The sequence below is a fragment of the Lissotriton vulgaris genome, chromosome 1_1, assembly GCF_964263255.1.
Source record: "Lissotriton vulgaris chromosome 1_1, aLisVul1.2, whole genome shotgun sequence".
NCBI classification, from domain to species: domain Eukaryota; kingdom Metazoa; phylum Chordata; class Amphibia; order Caudata; family Salamandridae; genus Lissotriton; species Lissotriton vulgaris.
Window position 1 is genome coordinate 586,658,599 of NC_141685.1, and position 22,789 is coordinate 586,681,387.

Sequence of the window (22,789 nt, forward strand, 5' to 3'; positions counted from 1 at the left end):
ATACCACTTTTAGAAAGTAGGTATTTGCTTGCCTAACCATTTGAGCCCGCCTCTGCTAAGTTGTGTATTCCTTGTCCTGTTTGTGTGTGACAGGACAGGGGAATTCCAGGAGACAGGCTGGGGCTGCCCGGTGGTGAATAGGGAGATTTGCATCTAGATGGGAGGTAGGAGTTACACCTGGGACCTGAATAGGGCTGGGACTTCCCTCTACAATGCTGGCTCCACCCCATGTGGTGTGTCTGATGTCTCTGCCCTGCACACTGAAAGAAGAGAAGGAAGACTGTCAACAGAGTGCTCAGGAACTGGTTTGGACTGGGCACAGGCTCCCCTCCCCTCAGAGAACAAAGGCTTTTGGGTATAAGTATTGGGACCCTGATCCCATGAAATTAGATCACTCCTGTAATTGACAAGACGAAACCTCTGATGAGGAGAAGGCACCTGAAGAAACTGAGAAGAGACTATTCCCAACATCTATGAAAGATATAGTGGAAGCCAATTGGGCCTCCACACTACAACAGATCAAACGATCGCTAGATAAATGGGGACATTTACAATTAACAATAATTGGCAGAGGGAATATTATTAAAATTAGTATTTTATCAAAAGCCTTATATCTGTTCAGAGCTATACCGTTGGAGATTCCTCTAAATTACCTTCAACAGTTACAATCTATATGTGCAAGATTTCTCTGGGCCCCAGGGAAATCGCGCGCAGCAATGAGACTAATGACACTTCCGGTTAAAAGAGGTGACGTGCTATCCCTGACTTTTTGTTATATTTTTATGTATGTTTTTTACAAAGATAGCGATTATTATTGACTGGGGAACAGGTAGAGGACGCGGCTGAAGCACCATCTATATTCTATCTACTTTTAGGGACTCAAGCTAGACGCAGTTTATTTAAAGAACTCAAAGGCAACTGTTACAAAAGAACACACTTTAAAGTTTTGGAATCAGCTTTTAAAGTATGGAGGAAGGTATCCAGGATGATAAAAATAGGGAAGTTTTCAGATTATAAACCATTTAATGCAGATAAAATACCTCCTTCTGTGTTTTGGGACCGGGTGGGTAGGGATTGGTCGTATAGGGGGATAACGCAAATTGGAGACTTGTTTGAATCAAATGGGTTAATAGCAACATATGAAAGGTTGACACTAAAATACCAAATAACTAGTACTACTTTTTTGAAATATCTCCAAGTTCGGGATTTTTTAACCCGAAAGCATATTCAACCAGTCCCTAATCCACTAGTCAAAACTATCCGATCTCAGAAAAAAATTGGTTTTCTTTATAATATATTAATGGACTATAGATCTGATGATTTACAGAAGCATAATATGTACTGGCAAGTTCAGTTGGGGGAACCTGATCTTTTATTAGAGGACGCGATATTGTTGTCTAAGGAAGCTTTTTTGTTTGCTAATTTAAAGGCTCAATTCTTCCAGACTCATTTTAGATTATATTACACTCCAGAGCGAATGATTAAATGGGGCCCACAATATGATGGTAAATGCTTCCAATGTGGGTGTGATAGTGCAGACAGCATTCATATATTTTTTAGTTGTAGTAAATTGCATCACTTCTTGATTAATATAGAAAAGTTTCTTACTATGATTACTCATAACACTGTGAAGATTTCCCCTGCACTCATGCTATTAGGTATAGGACAAAATGTGGAAAAGGGGACTGCTTTATATAAATATAAGTATTTTTTATTTGTGGCTATGACTGCAGCTCACTTGTGTATCGCATCAGACTGGTTACAAAAGGAACCTCCAGCTTTTGAATTTTGGCGAACTAAATTATACAATCTTTATGAATTAGAATGGAGTCTTTATGCCTTAAAAAGGGACAAAAAAAACCAGAGACTTGGCATGTTAATCTGGGGTGTTATTCACGAACATTTAGAGTCCTGATACACTGAATTGTTATCTGTACAAACTGTGTTATTTCAAATCATATGATTTATGAAATATGTGTTACTTGTTTTGCTTGTGTTATTGACTTGCTCCTAGTGTGGAATAAAAAATTAAAAAAGAGACTATTCCCAAGCTGAAATGCTGCTTGGGGGATTGGCCTGCAGTGGTTGCCTTGTGCCAAAGGGAGGAGAAAGACTTTGTGGACTTTTCTTTTCAACTTGTGCAAAGATCTCCAAGGGCTTGGAAGAGAGCTTGCCCCCTGACCGAAGTCCCAGGACCAGTGGACCTCACCAGCCTTTGTGAATTGCTGCTGGAAATAAGTGGCTACAGAGGCAGGGAGCTGTGACCGACTCATGACCGGCCCGGTGTACTGTGGGCACCGCACCAAGCAACGTCCGCCTCGAACAACACAAGCTCTGCGCTCACCGACTCCGTCTCATCGCCGTCAACTAGCCGTAGCCTGCACCGCAACTGGAAGGGCCCAGTGACGTGCAACGCCTCGCTACACCGAATCGAACTGGTCTGACCGACGCGGTCACTGCTGCTGACTTCGAGTCCTGTGACCGCACCGGAGTTGGGCACCGCCTCGCACGCTTTGCGATGCACCGCCCGACTCGCACCGCCGCCCGACTCACACCGCTGTCCGGACTGATCGACGCCAGCTCCCGAACTCCGACTCGTTCGCTGCACCGCAAGCTGCAAGCACCGCATCGAAGCACCGTCTCGCCCTGCAACGCAAGCCTTGGATCCAACGACTGTCAACGGGCCACTGCCTGCACCGCATCGAGGGACAACGCGTCTTGCAACGCTTCCTTTCTGCAACGCGACGATCACCGGAACCGGCCTGCACGTCCGTGCCGGCCGCCCCAAGTAAAAGGTACTGTGACTGAGTCTGTCGACATTTGAGTGGGCCCATACCGACGCGGTCTGCTGGATTTGCTAGACTCTTGTTATTTTCATCGACGCTGTAGCCCGCCCGGATTACCGACTCGCACAGAACCTTGATTTACATCTTTTTAACCTGAACTCTTCAAATTTATTAGTACTGTGGATTCTTTTTGTCGTTTATTGGTCTTGTGATAACTCTATATAAAGTATACTTATTTTTGATATAAAACCTGTGTGGTGTCCATTTGTAGTGTTGTCACTGGGTTACTGTATGTGGTCACAAATTTACATCGCCTCTGAAATAAGTCTTGACTGCTCGCGCCACACCACCTAGAGGGTGAGCAGGGGTTATTTTAAGAGGGGTATTCCCTTACCGTGACTAGAGGAGAGGGTCCCTGCTTGTCACAAGTACCTACCTGTGCCAACCAGAGACCCCCAATTCTAACAGTCCTTTAGCCTAGAGGTGTGCTTTACGTGGGTGCGGCTGGCGCCACATTGACAGAGCTGCCTCTTATCTTCGCATGGCTTCCCCCGTGCACCCCCTGTGGCGTGCTTTATTCTGCCGTGGCCGGAGCTATCACTGGTGAGGGCAATCAAATGAGTCCGGAGCTGCAGGCCGCAGTGGGCAATGCGACTTAGCAGGACGCTGGGGCCACAAGGCGTGCTCTGCCCCTGCCGCACTCAGAAACACGCTCACTGCATCGTGAGAGCGAGAGCGGCAGGCAGCAGTGAAAGACCCCCGAGGCGTGCTCCATCCCTGCCGACCAGAGCAGCACCAGCGTTTAAAGGGGACGCCCAAGAGTAACCAGCGCAGTCAATCTCAGCATTGCGTCCGGCGCCGAGATCAGCTGTTGGACAAACAGGAGGTGCAGAAGTTGCTCCCAAGCATCGGGGAGAGCACTTCAACAGGCCGCAGTAGTGGCAGAGGTCAGGATCAAAGCATCCCGAGTTGGCCAGGAGCAAGTCGACTTTTGTTTAAAAAAAGAAAAAGAGAGGGAAGTGCTTGTTTTTGGTGCTTCCAAGGGCGGCAGCACCCCGCTACGAGCAATGGCAAATTGGCAGCCAGAGGAGCTCACGGAGCTACTGAAGCGCATTCAGTAGGCATCGGCAGTGAATGGCACACCTGGACTAGGAGGGAGGCGAAGGTTTAGGAGCCCAGGATGCGGACAATGCTGGCCAATCACCCCCCAAAAAACGCAAGACCACAGCCCAGCCCCAGAAGAAAGCCCCCAGGAAGAAGCCACAGAGGAGACAGCAGCCACCTGGGGACACATCAGCGAGGACAAGCGAGCAAGGCGGGGCAGCCAGCAGAGTGGCAAGCGGTTAGCATATTACCACCATTGTTAAAGAATGTTTTAAATCAATGGCTCCCCTGTTATTTAAGGGCCTGGGGCAGGGGGAGCAGCACGCGACGAGGCATCGGTATGCCTTGACACCTGTTAGACCCAGGCTGGGCGCGACAGTCTAGACTGCAAAGGCAGGTAGCACAGGGTGCCCAGGGTGAGTAGGGGACTCTAGTGGCAGCCTGGGGGTAAACTGGTAATACAAACAGCCCAGCGCACGAGGCAGCAGCCACAGATACATACACCAGGCCATCACCTGACCCTGCTTCACTGACCACAAGAGCCACCGGTTTAGCGAGTCTCATTCCTTTGGCAGTCAAGGAAAGGATATGTTATTTTATGTTATGTTATAGTGATTTGTATAGCGCGCGGCTGCCCCAGCCAAGGGGCGTCCCGGCACTGCGAGAAGACTAAATGCAGAAAGTTAGAAGCACAGAGAGAAGAAGAGGCATTACTGAAAAAGGTGAGTTTTGATGGCCTTTCTGAAAGCCAAAAGGTCCTGCATGTCACGGATTGTTTCCGGTAGACTGTTCCGTAGCTTGGCAGCTAGGAGGCTAAAGGATCGACCGCCTATTCTGGACAGTTTGGTACGAGGGATGATCACAAGATGTTGTCCCTCTGAGCGAAGCGACCTCCTAGGAGTATACTCCGACAGGAGGGGGCACAGCATTGGGGGAGAGGCGGTTTTAAGAATTTTAAAGGCTAAACAAAGTGCCTTGAACTGGATCCTTTTGCCCACCGGGAGCCAGTGCAGTTTTTTCAAGGCTCCGGCCACCGAAGAGTGGCGGGGGAGGCCTACCAGCGCCCTGGCAGCCGCATTCTGGACTCTCAGTAATCTGGTGGTTTCGGCAAGGTTAGCCCCCAATAAAAGCGAGCTAGCATAGTCCAGTCTTGAAAGGATGGTCAATAAGTCAAAGTGAGATTCCCTTTTGTTGCTGAGGACTCCAAGCTGAAGACACGCGGGACGCTTTACTCGTTGGCGCCAATAGGGAATGCACGCTTGAATTGCGGCGGTTTCCTTTTTCCGAAGAATCTTACACATATTTCGGCAAACCTATATTGCCCGAAAAGGAAGTCTAGAACCAAAATTAAAAAACAGAGACTCCCCTTTGCCGGGATCATTACATAATAACAAAATGTTAGATATTCGAACAATTTATACCGCGTGTTAAGATCCACAACATTATATGACTATGAATATATTTTAAACAATCAAAGTGAGAAGATTTCTCGCTGGACGAATATCTTTTCTGAGTGGAAAGGAGGCTGAGTACCCCTTAATACAATCCTAATGGTTTTTTATTGAGAATTATTGGGAAACTGTTATCTCAACTGTCCTGATGAAGGTGGTCTAATTTCTCATTCGCCACCGAACCGCGTCGATGCATAAGGAGTAATACTTGGTCAAGAAATAGAGGAAAATTCTGTATCATTGTGTGAATTTAGTCCTCAACCTGTACCTCCTTTTTTATTGGAATGTCTTTTTGATTTATTGTATATTAGTTCCGTCCTGTATGTTTCCCATTTTTTAACAAATATAGTGTATACGAATAAATTGTCTAGATTTACTTTTACTAGAGTGTTTTAACTTGTTTTTAATATTGTTTACAATGCTTCTTGTTTGTCCATGTGTCATGATATGATGTATTTTTATTTGTTTGGTCTGTAAGAACTAGTTGTTCTATGTTCATTCGCCCAAAGGGAATCTCACTTTGACTTATTGTCGATTACGGAACCCTATCCCTTTGGCTTCGGGGTCCCTCTCTCTTTTATTAGAGGTTGAAAGGATGGTCGCCTGGACAATTACCTGGCGGGTGCGGCAATCGAAGAACCTCAAAATAGGTCTGAGGTTACGTAAGATGCCGAAGCAAGTGGCAGCCACCTTTTTAGTGTGGTGAGTAAACTTCAATGCCGAGTCCACCCAGACTCCCAGATTTTTAACGCATTCCTTTGGCTTAGGAGGTTGGCCCAAGGTGTCAGGCCACCAGCTATCTCCCCAGGACGCGGTGTTTATCCCCAGGAGTAGTATCTCTGTTTTCCCCGCGTTAAGTTGGAGGAAATTCGCCGTCATCCAGTTGGTGATGTCAGTAAGTGTCTGTTTGAAGTGATGAGCCTCCAAACCACTGTTGTCATTAAGAGCCACCACCAGCTGGGTGTCGTCAGCGTAGGACACCAATGCCAGTCCGCTCCTTCTAGCCACCTCTGCAAGAGGACGGACATAGACATTAAACAGGGTGGGGCTCAGGGATGAACCCTGCGGCACTCCCCGTCCGATGTTATGCTCCTTAGAGATGTAAGGGGGGGTGGAGACTTTGAAAGACCTGTTGGAAAGAAAGTCTCTAAACCATCCTAGGGCTGTCCCCGTGATTCCAATTTCCTCCAGTCTCATCAGAAGAACCTCGTGCGACACCGTGTCGACGGCAGCACTGAGGTCCAACAGGACCAGTGCTGCCGTTCCGCCGGTGTCAAGAATGGTACGGAGGTCTTCTGTTACACTGAGCAAGGCTGTCTCGGTGCTGTGACCAGCTCTAAACCCGTGTTGAGAGTTATCCAGGATGTTGTTGGTTAGGAGGAAATTGGTGAGAATGGTGTTAACATGTGCCTCGATTATTTTGGCTGGCCAGGGAAGAAGGGAGATGGGCCTAAAATTTTCAGGAAGCGTGGGGTCTAATGTGGGTTTTTTTAAGATGGGAGATACCCATGCCTGCTTCCATTTAGAGGGAATACTGGCGGTAGAGAGAGACAGGTTAATGATGTCTCGTATAGGTTCTGTGACAAGTTTGTGGGCTTCACAGAAAGTCTCAGGTCTTAAGGGATCAGCCGGGGAACCAGATTTGATATTTTTACAAATTTTTTGAAAACTCTCTCGCTCAAGTATAGGAAGGGAGGAGAGAGAAGGTCTGGTGGGGTCCAGAGTGACAGAAAGCTGGGCAGAGTGTCATAAATTTTCCTAATCTTATTGGTAAAAAAAATTGCCATATTGTTACAAAGGTCAGGGGAGGTAGTGGCAGTGATAGCAGTTTTTTTCGCTGTAAGGTCTTTCAAGATTTTAAAGACAGTTTTAGAGGCGTTGGAGCTGCTGTCGATTTCATCGGCATAGTATGCCGCTCTTGTTCTGCAAACCTTTCGGTGATAGGTTTTCTGGAGTAGAACATATTTCTGTTTGAGATTGGCATCATAATTTTTTCTCCAACCTCTCTCCGCCTTTTTGCATTCCTTTTTTAGAATGGCTAGTTCTGAATTATACCAGGGACTAGCCGTATGGGCGCAAGCCTTGATCCATCTGGCAGGGATCAGGGTGTCTAGTGCCTGGGTAATCCAGAGGCAAAACTGGTCGTACCCTACGTCAAGGTCGTCACTTGAGGGAGGGGGATTTAACACCAAGAGGTTATGCAGGTCCTCTAGGCGGAGTTTTCTCCATGGACGTTTTTGAACTTGCGGGGTGGGCACCAAAGCAGGGACAGAGTTGCAAGAAATTGACATTATTACCAGATGATGGTCTGTCCAGGTCATAGGAATAGGCGAGCATGCGGATTCCCTCGTAATGTTAGAGAAGATGGGATTAAGGAGGTGTCCTGCTCTATGGGTGGGACCACTTACGAGTAGATTAAGCTGAAAGGAATTCAGAGAAATGTTCTCCTTGCTTGAGATCCAGCTGGAGGGGCTCGATCTCATAACTTGCGACAAGAAGGATGAGGATAGAAGGGAAAGGCTCAGCGCTAGGAAGGAAAGGAAAGGAACTTTGATAATTAGCTGGATGCCTTTAGAATTATGGCATGCATCATAGTTGAAAAATTCCAGCGCTGCGCTGCAGACCTATGGCTCTAGGAGACCAATATCCACTGGACACAGAGGCAGTTCCCCAGGGACTCATGGCTCCAATATGACAAGGTCTTCGGGTTTAAGATTCAGAGACACCCAGAAATGGAATGGAATGAGGAGGATGTTTCTGGCTTTATACACAAAATGCTAGTGGCCAAAGAGGTAAAGGCTTGGGCAGGGAAAAACGACCAGTCCTTTCGGAGCTTCTACCACAAAGGTAGGGGCAAGCCACTTCACATATTGAAACACGGCACAGGGAAACCCCTATCCACCAATGGAACCACCGCAATTTGCTGGAAATATGATGCCGGGGACTGCACGTGGGGCGCTTCATGCAAATTGCAGCACACATGTTCAAACTGTGGGGAAGAGCACCCTGCAGTGGCATGCAGGGGCAAGCAAGAGCCAAAAGGGGACACAAAGGATAAGAAAAGGAAACACTAACGCTGGGATACCATGGGTGGGTACTGCAAGGTCTGCAAAACTGTCAGCTAGCCAGATCCCCAATTAACACACAACAACTGCGCAGACTGGCGAACAAATACCCTAACAAAGCAGACGCTGCTGTCTTAGTATAAGGTTTTGAAGATGGTTTTGTGATACAATTCACAAGTCCACTACCACTGGAAGGGGCAAACAACCTGACATCCGCAATGCAACACCCTGGGTTGGTGTGCCCCAAACTTGATAAAGAGAATTCATTGGGCAGAATAGAGGGCCCCCTCCCACCACAATTGCAGAAGGGCCTGGTTATCTCTCCCCTGGGGGTTGGTCCCCAAGAAGGAGCTGGGGCAATTTAGACCCATCCACCATCTCTCATTACCCGAAGGGTCCTCAGTGAATGATGGGATAAGCACAGAGGCCTGCTCAGTGGGTTATGCATCGGTGGACGATGCAATTGACGTAGTAAAATCAGCAGGGCAGGGGGCACTCATGGCCAAGACATGGAGTCCGCATTCCGCCTCCTAACAGTACACCCTTCCAGCTTCCACCTTTTAGGTTTTCAGTGGGAAGGGGACCTATTCGTTGACAAAGCAATGCCCATGGGCTACGCCACACCTTGCGCATATTTGGAACAGTTTGAAACTTTTGGGGAATTGGCCCTGCATGTCAGACACCCCAAGGGTTGGGAAACTGCACTACCTGGACAACTTCATGTTCACAGGCCCCACAAGGTCTCCCATCTGCGGTAACGCTCTGGCAGCCTTTGAGAAGCTGGCAGGGATCTTGGGGGTCCCCTTGGCACTCGAGAAAACAGTGGGCCCCACCACAAGACTCACATTCCTGGGCATAGAGCTGTACTCAGTGGCAGGGACGGCCAGGCCACCTGACGAAAAGGTGAAGGATTTCAGGGCAGAGGTAAGGGGCTTGTGCGGTCGCAACAAGGCGAGACTCCGCAAACTGGAAAGGCTGATTGGTGAGCTCAACTTTGCGGCCAGGGTAATCCCCGCAGGGAGAGTCTTCGCCAGGCGCCTCACACAGCTGACCTCCGGTATCACCCACAAATACCACCACGTCCGTCTAGGGGCTGGGGTTAAGCAGGACCTTCTGATGTGGGACAAATTCCTCACAGACTTTAACGGCATCCTGATATGGAGAGAGGGCTGGGTAACAGACAGACAGATAGCCCTATTTACAGATGTTTCCGGGAGCATGGGTTTCAGTGCAATCCTGGAAAAAGTGGTGTGCAAGCCGGTGGCCGGAGAAATGGCACAGGCAGGGCATCACCAGCAATATAACATTTCTGGAACTGTTCCTAATTATAGAAGCATTGACAGTATGGAAACAAGAGCTAAGGGACATGAAGCGGACATAGGGGTAGTTCAGGCCATTAACAAAGGCGCAGCAAGGTGCTCTGACACTTTAAGGCTAATGTGACAGTTGATTAAATTACAGCTGAATGGGAATCTGGATCTGAAGGCTCGCCATGTACCAGGGATGGAGAACACGGTAGCAGACGCCCTGTCCAGGTCACAGATGAATCGATTCAGGGAACTAGAACCAGGGGCGGACAAGGAGATGACCCCTTTCCCAGCAGATCTGGGAGACCTAGGGAGATAAATCTATCCACACTGGTGAATCAGACTCTTACCCCAGAGGCAACTAAACGATGCAAGAAATATGCAGCCACAGTAATGAATATAGGGGGCATACAATCACTGAACGACAGGGCTGGGACTCAAAGAGCAGTGGAGCAATTTATACAATGGGCATTCACTAACTAAAAGACATGGTCATGGGCACAGGCCCATTTGGCAGCCATAGAACATTTTTCCAGAATTCACACAGGGGAGGATCCCACAGCATCCCTCTACATCAAAACGGCACTGAAAGGGTGGAGAAGAGCTGAAGGGGCAAGGTTGGAAAGCAGGCGCCCCACTGATTTAAAAAAGCTGGGCCAGCTAAGGGAAGCACTGGTGGTTTAACTCTTCCATGCAGAATTTTCCACGGCATTCTTTGGCGCCTTCCGCATCAGAGAATTGGTGGCACCTAGGAAGCAGGGACGACACGGCGGTGCCTCCAGGCCACAGACATCAGACCCAGGGCAGAGTCAGTGGAGATACTTTTAAGAAGGTCAGAACTGACTGGGCATGAAAGGGCGCTGTGATACAGCTGCAATGCATTCCAGGGAGCTGGTATTGCGCAGTGTGCTGCTTGTTCATGTACATGGTGGCGTGCCTGGCGGGCGAGGGGCCAATCTTCATACATCAAGATGGGAGCAATCTGAGCAAATTTCAATTCACCCCAGTGATGCGCCAGGTCCTCTCCAAAGCCGGGCTCCCCTCAGAGTCCTTTGCCCCCCACTCTTTTAGGATTGGCGCAGCCACCTCAGCATCGCAGCATGGCATGCCAGAGGAAAGAATTCAGGCTGTCGGCAGGTGGCGGTCCCGGGCATACAAAACCTACATCCGACCTCAGCTATTGTAGATCAAACTGGCGAGGGTTGGGACCACTCACTTTGGGATGCCGCACCGCAAGGTGAGTGTCAAGCGGGGTCACCTTGGGATGCCGCACGGCAGGGGGTCAAAGAGCTAGACCCTTCCCCCACCCCCAAAAAAAAAACAAACGCCTACAGCGCTGCAACAAGCCACCTGACTTTGCAATTATTTTCCCAGCAGGAGAACGCCCCCGGCTGGTGTGGGTAGTGGGCCATTCCTTTGTGTCCAGGATGCAGACATGGTGGCAGCAGGCAGGCCACAGGAGGTCGAGCAAGCCCAAAGCCACGTGCATCCGCTGGATGGAGCAGCCTGGGATGAAGTGGAACCAACTGCCGGCAACTCTCTGTAACTTGCTGGCAGACTCGGCATGGCACTCGGACGTCCTGATTATTCATCTCGGGGTCAACGAGCTGGCCCAAATGGGACGAAAGGCATTGGGGCACGCCATTCAGACATATCTCACAAAGGCATCTACATGGTTCGGCTGTACGACCGTCATATGGTCTGAGATGGTCAGTAGGAGGCAGTAGAGGGGTGCGAAATCAAACAAAGCAGTGGAAAACTGAACATTGCAATGCACAAATTCTGCAAGACCAACGGGTTGGAATCCATCAGACATGGTTTGATCCACCCTGGACGCCCGGAACTGTATGGCCAGGACGGGGTCCATCTGTCTAAAGAAGGGTTAGGAGTCTTTTGGAATAACCTGTGGGGCGCAATGGCTCTTGCAGGTTGTAGATAAAAAAAAAAACATTTAAAACATTATCGGGGGGGGGAGGGGGGCAGTAAGACATTAGCCTCCCTGCGGCATGGCGGAAATTGGTATAATGACTGGCTAAGGAGACACACCGACAAAGGAGGTGTGTAGGAAGAGGGCCACTCACTTTGGGATGCCGCATGGCAGGGTGAGGTGGCCGCGCCAAGGAGGAGAGTAGCAAAAGGAGACGGCGCTCGCGGCCCAGTCCCGGCCGGTCGGCAGGGCATAAAAGGTAGGGAGTTGGGGGGCCTAACTCTGGGGAGAAGCTACCCCTCCCTACACGCAGAGGGCGTGAGTGAGCAACCAAATGGTGGTCCCAGAAGTAACCCGACAAAGAGGACTACCAAGGACTAACAAAAGAACTGGTTTAAGCGGGCCATTTGCGAACTGAATGTACCACGATATAATCTGCACAGTATGATGATGGCATATATGATTTATGACCAACATATGGCAGTTCGCTAATGACCAATGTGACCAGGGGTCATGCTAATGATGACGACCAGATAACCAGTATATGTATAATCCTAATAAAACTGCGGCCAACAACGACCACAACATCTACAATCCTTATTGGCTAATTTTATTGGGATATCACGGCGGCGGGGTGGTGGAATATGTCTCCCACGGAATGGGCGCAGTGGGAGGGTTATATGCTTTTTCTGCAGGCGAAGATTCCCTCGGCTAGAAGTTTGGACACATTGCGATGGAGCTGAGCAAGACAGGCACCCCGAGGGGGTCCAAGCTGGTGACTCTGGAGCTAAAGAACCCCCTCATTATGGACAGCAATAGCAGCTTAATCTCTTTAGGTAATGTTCATTCAGCAGACAAGAAGATTGTGTGTCTGGCCCTGCTGAGTTATTTGTTATTTTTAACGTTTTGTAAAGGACCCACTTGGCAGAGGAAAAAAAGTGTAATTGCGCTATACGGGGTGGAAGACAAATGTCAACACAAAGGGAGGAAGTAATTCGAGATCAGGTGAAATACAGAACACATTTTGTCGGAAAAGGTGTGGGTAATGTGTACAAGGACATATAACTTGAGCAAAAGTAACCAGCAATGTCTAAGGGCAGATTTGAACAGCAGGGGTTGTTGCGCTGCCTGAGGCCTCACGCCAGAAAAAAACAAGTAGGAGTGGGAGAAGGTGCAATGACTCAAGTGCTCGGCAGCACTCCATGAAAACATGTCTGAGCACAGGCTGAAAATAAAACAAAATAAAAAATCATGCTTATTATCTTCCGCCGCGTATAGGTTCGGTACAGTCTAGTTACAGCCACTCATTCCAGATAAGCTCCAAACGGCGATTGGCTGTGAGTGAGCATGTTCTTGTAGAGGAAAAAAAAGAATTAAGTTTCCTGCTGGTGATATGTCAAATTGTGCTGTTAAACTGCTTGACTGGTGAGTAAACAAAAGGCCTGTTTTCCATCATGCTCAAAATCGAAAAGCAGGGAGAACAGCTGTGCGACAGGGAGCCTGCCCATGCCTATTTATTGAAAGGCAGTGCTCAAAGTACTGACATCATAAAATGCAAGCAGCTCTGGGGCTGAGCAGAAATCCAAGAATAAATGAGTCCCCTGAAGAGCACATATACAATCAATCAAAGCGTAATGATTCAGCACTTAGTCCCCGCTCCCTGGGAGGAATGAAAGAGAATAAGGAGGGACAAAGAGGCAGGACTGACCACTAGCAAGCAAGGATTTTTAAAGGACACTACACCAAACAAATTGAAAGCAGGGGAATGGCTTTAAGCCAACATGAGAAAAGTTACAACATGTCTCCAATGCTCGACCTAAAAAGGAGAATCAAATAAATACTCATTTAGTGGCTGAGTTGTAGGAAGTGAAACCAGAGAATAAGGGATTAATCCCCGGCTTCCCTGTTTAACCAAATTGTGTGATCTTGGGAAAATATAAATTCCCCTATCCTTCTTTTTCTTCATTACCGCATATGAAAGCCCCTTCAAATACTTGAGCTCAGAACACGAGCTGTAAAAAACGAAATATGTAATAAGAACCTCTAACTGTAGTGATATGATTAAACGTATTAATGTCAAAGCTTCAACTTGTCAGAGTAATACACCTTTTGGAATTTTGAAGAGACTATCATAATTTACGCGAGGTTTGTGGCATGGTTTACATGCAAACATGTTCAGGGCTCCGCTACTGTTCGGACTGTTCTAGAAAGATAGACCCTGGAGTGCCTTGGCGCGCCCTGTTCATTTATTGGCCCGCCGACCTCCAAAACAAACTACTGTGAACTGTGAGTACACGTGTTTCAGTTTAGGGACGGCGATCTTACTTGAGAGCAGCAGTCTTAGTAAATGTAACATCATCCTGGAACAGACTAATAGCAATAAAACACCACATCTTCTTGACCCAGCGATTTATAGGATTACTTTCACTTTGTTCTATTTCCCTCTTGCTCATGCCCACGTTTCAGCGTTTCCACCACTAGGCGGAAGGAACAGACTGACATCGCACCTCAAAGTCTTTGATATCCGCGATGGGACGGCACAGAGCGGGGTCCGCGCAGGGGCAAGCAGCAGCAAGCCGCGCGAGCTCCGGGAGGAAGCACAGGCTGAGGAGCCAGACGCATCCGCCGCACCAGAGCCTCGCCATCCCAGACTCTGTAGCAGCACTTCTTCCTGCTTCGGGTACAGCCTGATTCAATAGAAATAAAAGAAGGACTGACATTCGATGCTCGCGCACTAAAGTGATTTACACTTTGTGCTTTCAGTCTAAGGTTCAATAGGGCATGTGGTTTCTTTTAATTCCATAATTGTAATTCCATAATGTTGTTACAATACAAAGAAATGAAATGCAAAGATGTGACTGCAATACCACATCTTCAATACTTTAAAAAGCTGTCCTCGTTTGCCACGCATAGCTGCCGATTGGTTCTATATCTGTCTATTTCTAGCCTCGGACAGTTCTGTGTTTTAGCTATCTTCGCGTTGCATTGTTTGACTTGTAGTATTGTTTTGGCATTCTTAAAGATGTTTCTACATTAAGTTTCACGTTTCATGCTATTGAAAGGGCTTTATTTCTCATAATGCTCAAATTCTGTATAAGCATTTACAATCTCTGTAAGTTTTCTCTTAGAATTTAGGAATGTTATCTGTTCGTTGGCTTCCCCACCTTTGATATTGAAAGACAATCCATATGGCTTCATGCTATTCTCATAGAAAAGAAAAAGCAGCTCATTTTCAAAGCAGTCAGTGGCACACAGGGCAAAGTGACGTAACGCGCAGCACATTCACTCACGTATTTTCCAGCACATACTTTCTGCACTTTTTGTGATTGAAAACTGGGTTAGGAAATCATTCCAATATCAACCAGAGCCGTGGAATTTAATAAACTATCTACTTGTCCATGGGGCAGGTTGCTTCATAAATGTACTTGTCCTGTAACAAAAACCACTTGTCCTTTGCTGCCATGTAGTTCGGCGACAAATTATGGCAGCAAATTAATTATATAAGAGCTCTGATATAGCCCCTCTGATTAGGCCAGGGCTCATACCATAGTAGTGCTTGAATACTTGCAATACCTTAATGTTCCACGTTTCCACAGATCTACAAACTGGGGCTGAAGGTAGTGGTAAGCAATAGTTCCAGGGTTAGAATGCCCTTTTGAGTCTATGCAAACCTACTAACTTGCATGTTTTAAGGGTTTTCAACAACTCTTCTCTCATCTTTTCCCATACTGAGGAATGTTGGAATACCCCTGACAATGCCAGACGTAAACCTTCTTCCAGAGTTGGGAAAAAAGTGGTTGGAGGGAAAGTGAACTTGCAAACACCCAGATTTTCGCATGAGCAAATCTACACATGCATATTTGCTCATGTTAAAATTTGTTTACTTATTCAAAAATAAGGGAGATCCCGGTAAACCATTGGCATCTGGGTAAGTAAAGTCGTATGTAAAAAACAAATGATGCCTAGAACACCAGTAACGCACTTTTAATACTAAATGAGATAGCTCAATTATCCCATCCTATAACAAATACATTGTCTTGAACAAAATAACTTCTTGTATTTGTTTTTGTAAGGCTTCCCAACTCCACAAAGAACACACAATATATTATTTTTCTTATTTGCATTTCAATTTAATTGAAAAAGAATTGGATTTAGGCTAATGTAAGTTTTAAGCCCATTTCCTACGTGTAAACAAACAAACACATATATATATATATATATATATATATATATATATATATATATATATATATATATATATATATATATATATATATATATATATATATACACACATCACTTTTTACATAAATATATACAAATATACATACATTGATCTATTAGCATTTCCTTTTTCCATATGTTGTAGCCCAATTTCTTTCAAACGGATGCTTGCTACATGTAAAGACTCAACATTCCTTCTCAAGTAAGGTCACACAGACCTAAAAACAAGGAGTATAACAAGTCTATATCTTTTTTTAGACCTAGCTTAAGTCTTTTGCCCCTTGCAAAAAATATTTTCTTCACAACTTCAAATACTTTGGCTGGAAGTCTTCTTTGAACAAAATGTCGACGCGTTTCAGCCCTCACAGTATGGGCCTCATCAGGACTCGGGCTAACGAGATATTCCGTCTATGGGATCAAGAAATCATATATAACTATATACATCCTATGAATAACTATGTTAAGAGATCAAGGTTCTGTATTTAATATTTACATATATACATATTAGAATACCCAAGTAGCCTCTAAGTGGTCAGATTAGAAAGGAATCACACCCTTAGTGCTATTACTCTAAAGCATGAGTGCACACAGTGCATTTCAACTTTCAGCAGACCTTCCAAATACATAATAACTAAGAATGGAAGAAACACCCTGTGTTGTGTTTTAATAGAAAAGCCGCAAGTAACAAGCCCCTTTAATGCACCTATAGTCGCCCGTACAAAAACCTATTTACCGTTATAATTGCCTTCAATAGTATATGCGTCCTCTTAGACTGAACTCCCAAGACAACGCTCTTATTCCGTCAAGGGAAACTAGAACAACAACACACAACACCTATTAGAAACTATATGTGTTGTGAAGAAAATATTTTGTGCAAGGGGGAAAGGACTTAAGATAGGTATAAAAAAAGATATAGACTAGTTATACTCCTTGTTTTTAGGTCTGGGTGATCTTACTTGAGAAGGAATGCTGAGTCTTTACAAGTAACAAGCATCCTTTTGAAAGAAATTGGGCTATAACATTTAGAAAAAGAAATTCTAATAGATCAATGTATGTATATTTGTATATATTTATGTAAAACGTGATGTGTATATATATGTGTTTGTTTGTTTACACATAGGAAATGGGCCTAAAAAGTATATTAGCCTAAATCCAATTTTTTTTCAATTACATTGAAAAGCAAATAAGAAATAAAATATATTGTGTGATCTGTGTGGAGGTGGGAAGCCTTACAAAAACAAATACAAGAAGTTATTTTGTTTAAGACAATATATTTGTTATAGGATGGGATAATTGAGCTATCTCATTTAGTATTAAAAGTGCGTTATTGGTGTCCTAGACATCATTTGTTTTTTAAATGTTAAAATTTGTTCACAAATATTTTCTTGGAGTACTATTTCTTGTCCTACTTCTGTATATTCTTGGGACTTCACGAAAGCTGTATAGCTACACTGAATGCTAGGACATGTACCATGGGTGCACTTTTGAGACTTTCTTTAATAATTTGGGCCCCTAATTTGGTCTGGTGTTGACCATGACCTTTTGCGTTTATAAAAATTCTGTCTTTCTCTCTCTCTCTCTCTCTTTCTCTCTCTCTCACACTGTGTATCGGCTGGCTTCACTGTGAGTGACAGCATTCTGCTCTGTCATAAGGAGCATATCAGTTCACAAAGTAGTTTTGTTCAGTGCCAGTAACTACTGTGGCAGTGTGTATTTTTGAGACCAAAAACAATATATATATGGTATAATGGTGAGGGCTCAGCAACTCCCACACCAATAAGGTTTTACAAAAATTATGCCAAAACAAGTCCCACATTGACAAAACTTAAAAGCTGACCATCAATTTCAGACGTACTGGCTTTGCCAAAGTTTGTTTTTTTCTTGTTTCTCATAATTGTTTCCCTCCTGTTAAGTGCGCAGTCAGCAGGGCCATGAATGTGAGTCTCTTGAAGAAATAGCAGGTCAGGAGACTGTCGCTTAAGGTATTGCAGCACTATACCCCTCTTGATCCGATCGACTAGACCATTAACATTCCAAGAGAAAAGTTTGAGACGGCCCAATGACGGACCAGTTTGATCAACCACACTCATCCTTTAGAATAAGGCAGGGTCCCGATCCTCATTGTCCAGAGGGATGTAACAAACATCTCAGAAATTCCCCACAGTAGAAACCCTAGCAAAGATGATAAGTAGTTAGATAAAAAATAATCATAAGCTCCTTGTTAGAAATGGGGATCCCCAGTTGGCAGCGGCTGGTGGTCCAATTAGGGATCCTTCTTCCTAGGGTAAGGGGGCTACACCTTTTGATAACCCCTACTAACCCTGTGGTAACGTAGCACGAGCAGACAGGCCTATCTCAGAGGTAGTGTGTGAAGCATTTATGACCATACACAACAACGTAGAAAGACACTACAAAGGGACACCACAAAAGTAGCTATAGAAAAATAAGTATCTTTATATAGGCTTAACACAAGGCTCAAAAGCGATCAAGAAACCACAATGCACATAATTACAGATTCACTTCAGTAGCAATAGAGGCACTCAAAAAGCGTGTGGAACAAACTTAGTTCGCGGCCGGGATCCACGCGGCCCGGCGATGCAAAATGTATCTGAGATTTAAAGGGGCACGGCCCGCAGCCTCACAGGTAAGCAGCGTGATGACAGGCGGACTCGCAGTGGCCACAGCTCTCAGCTTTAGCGGTCCGCTGCATGCACTCAATCCTGGGACGGGGCTTAAAGGCAGGTGATAGCAAGATCCTCGAAGTGGTGACCAGTGAGGGCATTCAGCGGCACAGCTCCTCAGCTGCAGCAGCCCACAATAGCAATAGCGATGATTCCCGTAGGACGGCAATTGCGGGCACTCAGCGGCACAGCTCCTCAGATGCAGGGGCCCACAATAGCGTTTGAGATGATTCTCGTAGGACGGCAAATGCGGGCACTCAGCGGCACAGGTCCTCAGCTGCAGCGGCCCACAATAGCGATAGCGATGATTCTCGTAGGACGGCAAATGAGGGCACTCAGCGGCACAGCTCCTCAGCTGCAGCGTTTCCCATTATCGATAACGATGACTTTGGTAACACAGGCAAATGCGGGCTCTCAGCGGCAACAGCTCCTCAGCTGCGGCGTCCTACAATGGCGATAACAATGACTTTGGTAACAGAAGCAAATGCGGGCTCTCAGCGGCAACAGCTCCTCATCTGGGGTGGCCCACAATAGCGAAAACGATGACTTTGGTAACACAGGCAAATGCGGGCTCTCAGCGGCAACAGCTCCTCAGCTGCGGTGGCCCACAACAGGGATGCAATGACTTTCAGCCCGCACTCCCCGCAGTAGAACCAGAGGCTCTGGAATTTCCAACAGAGGCCTCACCTGCAGTAGAAGCCCCCTCAAATAGGAATCCAGACGGCTGATGGGTGAAGTCTTATGTCCCTGAGACTTGAGCAGGAGGCAAGCTCAAAACAGGCTCTTGGGTTGTTGCTTCAGCAAGTTGGATGAAAGATTCCTAGTCCTTTCACTCTAGTTACATGGACAGAGGTACGTCTTGACATCCAGAAGTAACACACTGTGAAGGGGTTTTAGCACAGATCTTTATACCTCAAAAGTCTTTGTCAAAAGTGGCAAATCACTGAACCCAGCCAGAACCAGTTTGGTGTCGTCCTGAAGCACTTTATTTACGAGGCGGCATCCTGCCTTTCAGGGAGAGGGGGTCTGCCCTTAGACACTCAGTGGGAGGTGGAGCCATCTTTCACCTTGCCAGGCACAGCCCTGCTCAGATCACAGGGTCACCCCTTCCCATACTCCAACTTCAGATCTCTCCATTTAACCCATGTCGTTCTCAGCCTGCCCTGACCCTCAAAAACCAGACAGCCAATACACATAACAGCAGAGCACATGGAAAGGCTTTGGCAAGAAAATACCTACTTCCCAAAAGTGGTAGTTCTAAACACAGAATATAAAAAAAAAATTGTCTCTAAAAGATGCACTTTCATATTTGGAGCTCAGGCATACTAAATTTGACTTTCCTATCATGTTCCTTGGGTCAATTAGGATTATACCAATTCATACAGTTAATTTACAATAGGGAGCATTCGTGCTGTGGCACTGAATGGCAGTGGCACAGCGCCCAGAGCATTTAACACCAGCCAACACAGAGGAGACGAATGCAAAAAATGGAAGGGAGACCCACGCCAATGGTGCCAGGTCTAACACTCCTACAATGATTGTTTGCCCTATTGTAAAGACGCCCACACAATTTAAACTGTTAAAAATGACCACTGGAAAAGGACTGTGAAAAGGAATAAAAACAAATAAAAAAAGAACTACTAAACACTACCCCCGTCCCTGCAACGTGGACTTAAAACTGCCCACTCCCCAAAATTTCAGAGTGCCTGTATACCAAAAAACAAACAGACTATATATAGGGAAATGCTACTCAGCCTAGGCATCCCAAGAACATAGACCATTAATTACCAGTTCCCCCCTTCAGGACCCACAGACCAGCCCAATATTAAACATCATAAAGAGCTTCACAATATAATTGTCTAACGCATATCAACATTCCCAGATTGTCCCACCTCCCTCCCCAGACAACCCCACCAGTCATCCTGAGATGTGAAAAAACGCCCCAAAAGCAAAACAGAGCAGCTAGTCCATTATTGGACTCCCTGAAACACATAAGTCTGTCACCAGCCCATAGCAGCCTAGAGCTGCTCAAAAAGTCCTCTTTGTCTCTCAGTGACTCATCCCAGCTGCGTCGTCCCTATCTGCAGCCACCGAGGCGCTGTGACTTCAGATGCGACCTTGTTAGTTCTACTCTTCCTCCGTTCGAGGTTCGCCAGATGGGGAAGAGCATCTCTGTGCTTCCGTCAATCGCCACCTTTCCAACCAGTCCCAGGTATCTTTAGGAGTTTGAAAGAACCATGTCTTTCCGTTGGCTTGCACGCGGAGTTTGGCAGGGAAAAGTATAGCATATTTCAAGTTGTGACTTCTGAGTGCGCACTTTACTTCCAAAAAGGACCTGCATTGCAGTTGCACTTTGTAAGTGAAGTCCGGGAAGGAGGTGATGGAAGAAATGTCAAACTTAAGCGGTGGCGCAGCCCTCGCAGTCTGCAAGATCGCATCCCTGTCACAGAAATTGAAGATGCTAGCGAGGATAGGGCGTGGCAGAGCTCCTGGTTTAGGGGGACCCCAGGAACCCTATGAGCAAGTTCCACCCAAAAAAATTGCGAAAGGGAACAAGGCTGACAGTGCTTCTGAATGAGGGCTTCTGCAAACAGATCTGCCGCCTGTCCCTCCACCCTTTCCGACACCACAAGAGTTTGCACGTTGTTCCTGCACGCTCTTCCTTCGTAGTCCTCAAGCTTAGTCGCTAGATCCGAAGTCTGTGCTTGAAGGCGCTTGACCGTAGTTTCCAACGTCTTATTAGATTGTTGGAGGGTGGATATGGAATCTTCATTTGTCCTAACCCTGTCTGCCATATTTCTCAAATCAGCGCGAATCAGAGTAATCTCTATGGTCACAGTGTCAATTTTCACCTCCAGCGCCGTGCAAACTCTCTGAATAGTGGCCATCACATCAACCAGAGTTAGGGTATCATCTTCTGGGTGATGCTTTGAGTCAGGTGAGCCCTTATGCCCCTCCTCCCCTTCTGACTTGGTATGAGCATATTAAGCCAGTCTTGCCGCAGAAGGCTGCTTGGGTACCTTGGCGGTGGCCATCTCAATGGTGTAATATCATACTGGGATTTCAAACACTGGCGGCCACAGCCGGATGAGGGGGAAAGTGGATAGACGAAATGGTAGGGCAGTACCAGTCACTGGTTATACTGATTTTCCATTATGAATATTTTTAGGAAATACTAGCATGCATCAACACGTTACTAAATGATGCTGCAAAGACATGGTACCTGAAATTTTACCGTAGTTTAGTGAAATGTTTTTAATTTTTAAAGCAAAGAATCATCAATATTGCTTTCAAGCTTCTGCAAATATTTGCCACAAATCATAGATCATTCTGAGAGCATTATACATAGCCTCATATTGCTAAACTTTGAAAACGTGTGTACATATTTTTATACTGGAACCGCTGTCAGAAGGTGCAGTCAGAGCTTATAACATATATTTAGAGCCCTCACCCTAAAAATAAAGGCTTCCAATTAATGAACCATGAATAGAAGTTTGAACAGCATTAACATATAGACAACAATATTAACTTAACTGCAGACAGTGCCTTTTCCTGATCCATAATGTGATACTGCAAACTGGCAGTCAAAGGGTTTGTGCCTAGATGACCCAAGATCAAAATACACATGAACTTTTGTTGCCCTTGACCACAAACCATATGTCCTGGGTGTCAGGCTATAGGATTTCCACATCCCTGTCAACGCAGCTTCAATTGTAACAACAATTTCTTTATCATTTAAGTTTAAATCCACTTACTTTTGGGTCTCACCTCCTTGAGCTCCCAAAGTAGCACTGAGCCCACCCCACCCCCCAACGTAGCACTGAGCCAACCCACTGAGCTCCCATAGCGACCAAACTCATCTCCTGCAGATTTTGAATGGAGTTTTGTCGGGACCCAGGTGAGTTCCTGCACACAGCAGACAGAGCACCTGTTGGCTCCCCACTCAACTCATGAATGGGTCCCAATGAACTTTTGTAGAGATTCCACTCAAATCATGCTGGTCCCACTTAGCTTGTGTAGGCACCACACTCAACTCATGCTGGGGCACCCCACTAAGCTTGTGTAGCGCCCCATTAACCTACTGTCATTATCCCACTCAGCTTATGTAGGGGCCCCACTACGATACCGTCAGCACCTCTCTCAAATCATTTAGGGTATTCATTGAGCTTTTACAAGCACTTATTGACCTTCCTGTGGCACCCCACTGACCCAGGTATTGTAGACACCAGGGGCACATCAAAAGT

The 22,789-nt window shown here is 46.2% G+C and overlaps 1 protein-coding gene across 1 annotated transcript in view; it reads right to left on the minus strand.

Annotated features, from left to right (window-relative positions):
• Positions 1 to 14,406, minus strand: part of CTBS (chitobiase) — a 107,762-nt gene extending 93,356 nt beyond the window's left edge. Inside the window, exon 1 of the mRNA XM_086953981.1 lies at positions 14,148 to 14,406. Within this exon, the coding sequence (XP_086810107.1) occupies positions 14,148 to 14,360 (213 nt within the window). The 5' untranslated portion in view covers positions 14,361 to 14,406. The remainder of the gene's footprint in view (positions 1 to 14,147) is intronic.
• Positions 14,407 to 22,789: the final 8,383 nt, after the last annotated feature.